The sequence below is a fragment of the Chiloscyllium punctatum genome, chromosome 15 (genome assembly GCF_047496795.1).
Source record: "Chiloscyllium punctatum isolate Juve2018m chromosome 15, sChiPun1.3, whole genome shotgun sequence".
Classification (NCBI taxonomy): domain Eukaryota; kingdom Metazoa; phylum Chordata; class Chondrichthyes; order Orectolobiformes; family Hemiscylliidae; genus Chiloscyllium; species Chiloscyllium punctatum.
Window position 1 is genome coordinate 13,102,779 of NC_092753.1, and position 9,079 is coordinate 13,111,857.

At 38.5% G+C, this 9,079-nt stretch overlaps 1 protein-coding gene across 1 annotated transcript; it reads right to left on the reverse strand.

Moving 5' to 3' along the window:
• Positions 1 to 40: 40 nt before the first annotated feature.
• On the reverse strand, positions 41 to 7,106 carry piga (phosphatidylinositol glycan anchor biosynthesis, class A). Its single transcript, XM_072584652.1, has 4 exons — positions 6,940 to 7,106; positions 4,931 to 5,063; positions 4,122 to 4,328; positions 41 to 531 (listed from the first exon to the last, which is right to left on the reverse strand). Exons 1-4 carry the CDS (start codon positions 7,089 to 7,091, stop codon positions 241 to 243), a joined length of 783 nt encoding a protein of 260 aa, XP_072440753.1. The 5' UTR covers positions 7,092 to 7,106; the 3' UTR covers positions 41 to 240.
• Between the last annotated feature and the right edge of the window lie 1,973 nt (positions 7,107 to 9,079).

The window sequence follows — 9,079 nt, forward strand, 5'->3', positions numbered from 1 at the left end:
AGTTTAAGCTGTTGGGGAAGCAGAAATTATAATTCCAACATCATGAACACACCTGTTTAATTGTTATATTAAGATTTTATGCTTATTAATCCCTTTTTTTAATGCAGTTGAAGTTCATAGTGGCTACTTAAGAAGGTAGCAAAATGATCAGATGAAGTCACTCGGTCATTCAAAACAGAAAACCTTGATAATCCCAAAGGATTTAAATGAGGAGTCCAAAAGCAGCTATAAATCAAAGCATCAGGTTTGTACATTGCAGTCACTCCTTTCAGAGAAAGGTGGAGTTTTCCTAATCTTCTCAACAGTTGAATGTTGCTCTTGTTGCTTCCAAGCTCCATTTACACCTGTGGCATCTACAGCAATGTCAATCATAGCATCCGGAACTATATACCTCAAAAGCAACAAGAAAAGAAAGTCCAAAACAGCAACTAAAGCAAAAATGCAACCAGCCACAGGACCACAGTGGGTCATCAATCTGTACAGTCGTTCGTTCATCGACAGTATCCTTTCTTTGGCCACACGGTCATAAACCTAAAACAAAAATCAGACGAAGCAGGGTTAGAGCTAGTTATGCATGGATACTAGATTCAGGACCATTACCAGGATATCAAAAAGGGAAATGCAGGGATCAGTAAACAAGTGCGAAGGCACACCAGCAGCATGGTGTATAATTGTGATCCCCTTACTGAAGGCTGTCTACTCCTATTTGCCTGAGAAAGGGTGCAGAAATGGCTCACTAGACTTATTCCTGAGATGAAGGGATTGCACTATAAAAAGCAACTGAGTAGAATGGACCTACATCTTTTGAGGTCTAGAAGAACAGGACATGAGCTTATGACACAAAACACTGAGGACTTGATGATAAAGAGATAGGATGTATCCTGAGGGTATCAGGGGATACAGGGGTCAGGAGAGTTAACATAATTCAACAAGATCATGACTTAACTTTTATGTAACAAGCTCAATGGCTGAGCCCCACTTCTATTTCTTACAATGCAGAAATAAAAGATAGTATTTGTCAGTATTTCTAGTTGAAAGTAACCTTAAAAGTATAAGCAGACTAGTGAATTTTGTTTTGCGCAATGTTTGTATTCACACTTCTAGAAGATTACAAACAAAATTTTACTGGACAAAGCCTTTCGTAACTGAACTGAAATCTTGGATTACGTTTTGAAAAGTTTATTGCCAGAAAGGGGTTCAAAAGATGTCCACAATGATCAGAAAGAAGAGGGACTTGCTAATCCAACCTAAATGGATTCACTTGTGTGGCTTTGGAGATCCAACACATCTTTTATTCACTGATGGGATGTGGGCACTCTGGTTTTGCCAGTCTGTATTTCCCATACCTGTTTACACAAGGTGGTGGTGGTAAGCTGCCTTCAACTGCTGCAGTCCCTGTGCTGTAGACAGACCCACAATGCCATTAGAAGGGGAACTTTGATCCAACAGTGAAGGAACCGTAATATATTCCCAAATCAGGATGGTGATGGCATTCCCATGTATCTTAATCACAGATTCTCAGAACAAGAACTACATTCAAAGCAATTATATGGGCACCACTGAAACACTGGAAGACTTAACTACAATCTTTAGCTTCCTTTAAGGTTCAAAGCAAGTTCCAGACGGTCAGTCAGGAACAGAGACAACAGATTTTCTGGGGCAGAAACAGAGAAAACCTGAATGCTTCAGCTAGAGTTGTATTTGACAAGTGAATGAAGGGTTTGTGTTTGTGTGTAGGTAGTATCTCAAGCCCCAGATGAGCAGGTTGAAACTGAGAGGGAAGTCAGATTTCACAATGCAATACTGAAATTCCACCAACGCAGCCAAATAAATGACAGTTGCAGGGAGAATGTGACGGGGTCCAGACAATGAAATTAGAATGACGGATGGAAGATTGCAATGTGAATACTGGAAAGTACAATTTCAAGAAGAAATTGTGTCAAAATGACTGGTCCCCTCTCATTAGTTCTGACTCCAATTATATTCTTTTCTGCAAACTGGTTTTACTTTAATACTTGAAGGTAGCTCAGGGCAAGAAAATGTAGTAGATGATGCCAGTGCCTTGAGGGGTATGTATAGCTGTTAGAAAGATTATTGACCTTTGCTAGACAGTTATCCTGCTACCAGAAGTGGCAGCTGATGCTTTCGGACAACGCAAATCCATGCTAACTGTCCAAGTAGGAGTGTGTTTTGGATCAACCTGAAGAGGTCTAAAGAGGTTTCTCAATAAGTGGAAAACCACCGAAATAAAATGGAAACAAAAAGATTGAAAAATATAGAAAATGGAAGCAACGTAGCACTTCCAGATGCACAAGATGGTAGTTAATGTTTTGAAGAAGTGCAGATGAGTATTGAGATGGTACTACCAAAATGTGTTTCAGGTTAAGTGAAGCTATGTCACCAAATTGGGATGCTTGCAAACAAATAGTGAAAGGAAACATTTTCTGCTTCTAGCAAAAGAGAAACGCAAATAATAATGGACAACATAAGGAGGTCAGACAGAAATTAGAATAAATCTCAGTCATCAGATGCAACACCATAGTTTGTGGTATTTTGGTCTTATTTGTTACCTATGGGGTAAAATCCACAACAGCAACTTGTAAACTAAAACATTAATCCGAAAAATAGGAAGCAATGTACTATTATACACAATGAGAAAAAGAAAAATAACTGAAGATGTTAAAAAAAATACATATAATACATAAACACACACACACACACACACACAGGGGCTATTTTGGCCTCCTGTCTAATCCCTCCCTCATTCCATTACCATCATGAATAGTGAAGTGCTCAAATCTCTAGGCCGTGGTTTCTAGAAATTCTTCCTAAACCCTTCTACTTCACCTTCATTAAATCTTTCCAAGCTTACACACATGGCAAGTGTTCAGTTTCCTTTCCTAACTCCTGAAATTATGCTATTACTACTCTGCTGAGGCACCCCGAAACAGTTCTGTGCCTGAAACAGTTAGTTCTCACACATGAAGAAATACGAGCGGAACTGAACCTATTACCTTTGTACTCTGCATGGTTTCTCATGCAGTCAAATAAGACTAAATTTTGCAGCACTTTGGGGACTTTGACTTAATGTGATAAGCTTTTAAGGTTGATTTGGAACTGCATTGACAGAAACATGAAACTAGGATGCCAAGCCCAAGACTGCATTAACACCAAGAAATTAGAGAAAATTACAAAATCCATTGGTACCATTAATTTCCAAGAGTCAATCAAAAACAGGCTAATACTGAAACTTGGTACTGTACCAGTCAAGTGCTCAATATCATTTTAAATTACTGAGAGATAATTAACACTTTTTAAGGTTTGCATTTAGTGAAAAACTGTTTTTTTTTCTGTTGCGTGTAGTTTAGAGTGTCTCAGGATCAATTTCATTTCAGATCTGAACCATGTGGAAAAATGTACTTGAACTCACATTAATGAATTGCAAAATCTACTGGTGCAATTTAAAGTCCTCTACAACATGAGGAATCAAACAGCATATTTCCCCATGTGTTCATGGCAGGTACAGTGCAGACTCTACACAACCAGCTCCCGCTGACAAAACCCAAAATAAAACCTAAAATGTGATTCTGCAAATGAGCATCAACGGCTGAACAATCCTGTGCGCTAGTAGCTATAACAACTAGCTTAACATAACCAGTTTAGCTCATATTGTGGTCATTTACACTTGTGAGAAGGGACATATACTCATAAGTAGAAGCCTGCAAATAAAAGGAATTTTCAAGACTTGCGTACTTATTTGAATTACCAGGAAGCACTGGGAGCCCACAGTTTCTCATTCTTTTCTCTACAGCAAAGACTTAGCCAATTAAAGTTGACATGTGAACCCATCAGCACCCATTTCTCCTACTGCATAAAATTACTATAATTATTTAAAATTTGGCATTCTTGCGTTTGCCGAGTGCAAAAAGAATCGCTTCAGCAGCATGTTGTTTTTCTACCAAGATTCACATAAGTTTTAGGAGTTAATCAAATGAATAATATGCTGTTTATAGCATTCTGCAACTGATCAGTGTATTTCCAATTTACCAATGACCAATGCACACCTTCATAGTCATGCACAAAGCCCTTTAAAATAAGTGATCTAGAAAATGAATCTATACCTTTTCAGTGCGTTCAGCCACATTTCTCCATGTGTACAAATTCTTCACTCTGTTGTGGATTGCTTCAGCTGGTGGCACTACCCCTTGGTAGTGCTTAGTAATGGCTACTTCCAATCCTTCACACAAAGACTTAACAGTGGGCTCACACAAAATGATAAGATCTTCAGGTAGAACCTCTGGCACTCCTCCAACTCTGGTACTGACAACCTTTCACAAAAGAAGTGAACAACCAGTTTTGAAGCTAGATTATTGAGAACTCAGCTTGTAAATGTACGACACAATGAATAAAAACCTTCATGAGATAATGCAGTGGGCCACATAGAGACATGACCCTGGCAACTAATGGAACTCTGTTCATGGATTATACTCTCAACTGTACTGTGACTGATCACAGACAAGTCCAGCCCAGGCTTCTTTCACTAAGATCTGGTGACAGGTGCTGAAGCTGGAAGAGCAGTCCAATGGACTAATCAAGCAGGGACTAACTAGATTGTATGCAGAAAGAGCCACACAGACCTGATGGGCTGAATGGCATCCTGTACTTTGTAACTATGATTTATATCTGTCCTAAAGGCTGCAGGAATGACATAAGAGAATGAGAACTTGTGTTCTTAGTTACAAATAAATAATTTTATTTAAAGTATTCAAAGTTCAATGATAGGTTTATTCTGTAAGCTCAACTACCATACTCATTAACAACTATCTTCAAACTCAAAAACGTAGTGGGCATTGGTTTACCACTATACCAGACACAAATAGCTGATTTAGAGCATTTATAAATAGAACAAAACATTTTGTAACAGTTTTACCTGGAGACCACAACTTGCTCCCTCAACTATTGCCATACAAAAGGCCTCAGTCAGAGAAGTGTTGAGGAAAATGTGACCCTGCACCAAAACATTTCTCACATCTTTATGCTCAAGGGCACCCAAAAGACGCACCCTGTAACAGATAATGTTTGGTCAAAATACAAGCAGCATCATACAAAATAGCCAAGGCAAAAACACAGGACACTAGTTAGGCCACTTCTGGAATACTGCGTGCAATTCTGGTCTCTGCTATAGGAAAGATGTTGTGAAACTTGAAAGGATTCAGAAAAGATTTACAAAAATGTTGCCAGGTTTTGAAAGTTTGAGCAATAGCGAGAAGCTGAATAGGCTGGGGCTGTTTTCCCTGGAGTGTCAGAGGCTGAAGGGTGACCTTACAGAGGTTTATAAAATCATGAGGGACATGGATAGGGAAAATCGACAGTCTTTTCCCTGGGGTGGAGGATTCCAAAACTAGAGGGTCTAGGTTTAGGGTGAAAGGGCAAAGGTTTGAAACAGATCTAAGGAGCAACCTTTTTCACACAGAGGGTGGTGCATGTATGGAATGGGCTGCCAGAGGAAGTGGAGGCTGGTACAATTACAACATTTAAAAGGTATCTGGATGGGTATATGAATAGGAAGGGTTGAGATGCATATGGGCGAAATGCTGGAAAATGGGACTAGATTTATTTAGGATATCTGGTCAGCATGGACAAGTTAGACTGAAGGGTCTGTTTCCGTGCTGTACATTTCTTTGACTATGACCTATATTTTTACCTATAAACCGATGAGAAATATTGCTAACGATGATGATAAATATTGAGCAATTTGGTGTTCACTAACTTTTAGGCTCCCCAGCAGGCTAAGATTTATTGGACATGCGGGTACAGTTACATTTAAAAGACATTTGGATTGGTACATGAATAGGAATGGTTTAGAGGGATATTGGCCAAACGCAGACAAATGGGACTAATTTAGCTTCGGAAGCTTGATCAGCAGGGGTGAGTTGGACCAAAAGTGTGTACTCCCCTGCCGTGTGACTATGACTGTAAGCTATTTTTTTCTCATGGATTTTTTTAAACAATTAATAAATTTTTCATGTTAAAAAAACCAACCAGTGCTAATATGTCATCAAGCATTTCCTTTTAAAGGAACTTTTTCATTTAATAACAGGGAATACAGACAGGCTATCAATAAAGAATTGAAATGCTTAATTACCGACATAATCAAATGGCACTCAAACAAGCTTTGTACTACAGAATAAATCTGACAATATTTCATCAAGGAAAAAGGATGAAAATCATTTTCAAGAATAAAGGGAGCAAAGAAACAGAAAAATATTCTCGAACTAATGGAGAAGTGAAAATGAGGAACACAAGAATATCAGTACTAAGAAAGAAAATGGTACTGGAGGAAGTAATACTCCTGAAAAAGATAAATCTCCTGGACACGAAGGCCTTTAAGGATTTTAAAGGTCGTTAGCAATTGCAGATGAATCTGTTTATCTTGCATTTTTTTCTCTAAGTTCTAGAACAGTCCCGGGAATTGGAAGGTAGAACATTTTATACCAACCATTCTACAGACGGAGGGAGAAAACAGCAAAATAACCTGACATAAGTAGGATGAAATCTATTGTTAGGCATGTCATTAACAGGGCACTTAGAAAATCATAATACTTACAGACAAATTCAATACAGATTTATAGGAGGGAATTAATCTTTAACAAATTCTGCTTTGATACAGAATGATCAATGAATTAAAATTAAGTAGTCCATTCCATGAGCAGCTAAGCATATACAGATGTTAAACCCGAAAAGTAATCAACAGGCAAATACTTTGCAATATTATTATCTCCTCCATTATAGTGAAAATATAAACTTGCAAAGAGTTATGAAAAATCTGTATTCAGAAAAAAGAACTGAATTCCATTGTCATTTAAAACAATAACTGAACAGGAAGATGACCACTATTGCTACAGTTTCTAACAAATAAGTTTGGGAAATTACCATTACCTCTCATGAAGCTGGTATTTTTCCCGCACTTCTTCCAATACAATTCGTTTAGGTCCCTCACCACCAATGAGAAAATGCAAATCGGGATATTTCACGCACAATTCAGGAATAATGCCAGCAAGCAAATCAACTCCTAAATGTGTAACAAACATGAGTATTAATTAAAAATAAACATCTCATGAACTAAACCAAAAATGTGCCTGAAGATTATTTCAAGGGCTGTAGTTACAGCACAGGCTTAGAACAAAGATTCTAAACCTGTTCACAATTTTCTAACATGACAGGCACACTCACAAAAATAAATTTTAATATACTAGAAACTCTAAAACAAGGAACATGTGGGATTGGAGGAAGCCACTGAGTGGTAAGAACTTAGAACTATAAAGCAACTTTATTGCATTAAGACACCCCAAGGTGCTTCACAACAGTACAGACATTCCAAAATAGCACCAAGTTAAAGGGAGACAATGACTCAAATTCCTGAAGCACGTCTTATAACATGAGTTTTTTCTAACCTCACCCTTCAGAATCAAGGCCACAGTTCAGCACAGAAGCAAACCATTCAGCCCAGTCTGTGTTGTTTCTGCTGATGAGAAACACAGTTGAACCCAATAATAGTACAATACAATTCATCAGGACACAAGGGGTGATATACAAATAATGACATCCCTTCTACCTGAAACAACCGATTCACAATTCAGTTCCCATCACCAAACACTCACATGGTACCTCAACCTCCCCAGTCACCCGACCACCACCAAACTCAGTGTATTTATCCTTCAACAACAACTATTTCTCCTTGACTAATAATGCCAGGCATTATGGACTCTTACCAGTAAATTCTGGCTAACAGGACAAGTGATAAACACATATCATAAGAAGGTTGCTTTGAGGTAGTTTAGTGTGAACTCCAGGCACAGCCACAAATGGGGGTGCAATTATAATTTCCAATGCCTACATGAAGAGAATTCTGGCATTCAGGGACCAGGAGCCAATGTATGATAGCAAATCCAAGGGCAATGGAGAAATTAAAGATTACAAGGTGGGAAGCCACAAGAAATATGAAGAATCAGGTCTGAAGGTGAAAGAGCATGTGTTGACTTAGTGACATTTACAGATGGAATTTGATAGCGTGTGTCATATTAAAGAATACGCTAAAGGTCATTCACAAACTTTAAGGATTATCAAAAATCTCAAACTTATTTTCAAACCCTGCTGTGGCCTCACCCCTACCTTTGCAGTTCTCCAGTTCCACCACCCTCACAGACTTCTCACTCCAATATCTAGAATGCCCTCTCCAATTTCTCTGCCTCTCCCTCTTTTAAATGACTAGAAAACCTACTTATTTCATCAAGCTTTTGTTCATATCTCCTAATGTCTGATTAATCTAACTGAAGGATCACAAAAAGAAATCAAAGGTGACACTCAGGTGCATAACTTAAGTACCAAGGAAAATCTTGTGAGAAGGTAAATTTTGCTATGAAGTCAAGAGTTAGAACAGAAGTAGTAAATAACGCATTCTCCAAACTGCATTGCTTATCATTAAGTACGAACAGATATCTTGCAGTGTCCTGTACCACGCTGAAATGCAGGCGAATTGTACAACATGACACAAGAAAAGGTTGGAGTGGGTCAGTTGACGGGAACATGACAGCCATGAAGCAATTCTCTAAATGGACATGGAAAGATTCTTCATGAATATCAATAAAGGCAGCAAGGGACAAATGGATCATATCATATGGTATATGAAGTTGTTAAAGGTGCTTGGAAGATGATTAGAGGGGAATGGACCAAGAAAGTGAAAGAGAATGAGGTCAGATAATTTGAAATCAAAAACATGAGGCTCGTACATAGAGTCATAGAGAAACAGACCCTTCGGTCCAACTCGCCCGTGCTGACTAGATACCCTAACCTAATCTAGTCCCATTTGCCAGCACTTGGTTCATATCCCTCTAATCTTTCCTATTCATATACCCATCCAGAAGCCCGTTTCAATGTTAAAAATCACACAACACCAGGTTATAGTCCAACAGGTTTAATTGGGAGCTCACTAGCTTTCAGAGCGCCGCACCTTCATCAGGTGGTTATGGAGGACACAACTGTAAAGCACAGAATTTATAGCACACATTTACAGTGTGAC

What these genes read in the sequence shown, in the direction of transcription:
- piga (XM_072584652.1), bottom strand. Translation starts at nt 7,091, where the DNA reads ATGTTTGTTACACATTTAGGAGTTGATTTGCTTGCTGGCATTATTCCT. An exon ending in AAATACCAGCTTCATGAGAG is followed by an intron (nt 5,064 to 6,939) that starts GTAATGGTAATT and finishes TATCTGTTACAG; the next exon opens with GGTGCGTCTTTTGGGTGCCC. An exon ending in GAGCAAGTTGTGGTCTCCAG is followed by an intron (nt 4,329 to 4,930) that starts GTAAAACTGTTA and finishes CTTTTGTGAAAG; the next exon opens with GTTGTCAGTACCAGAGTTGG.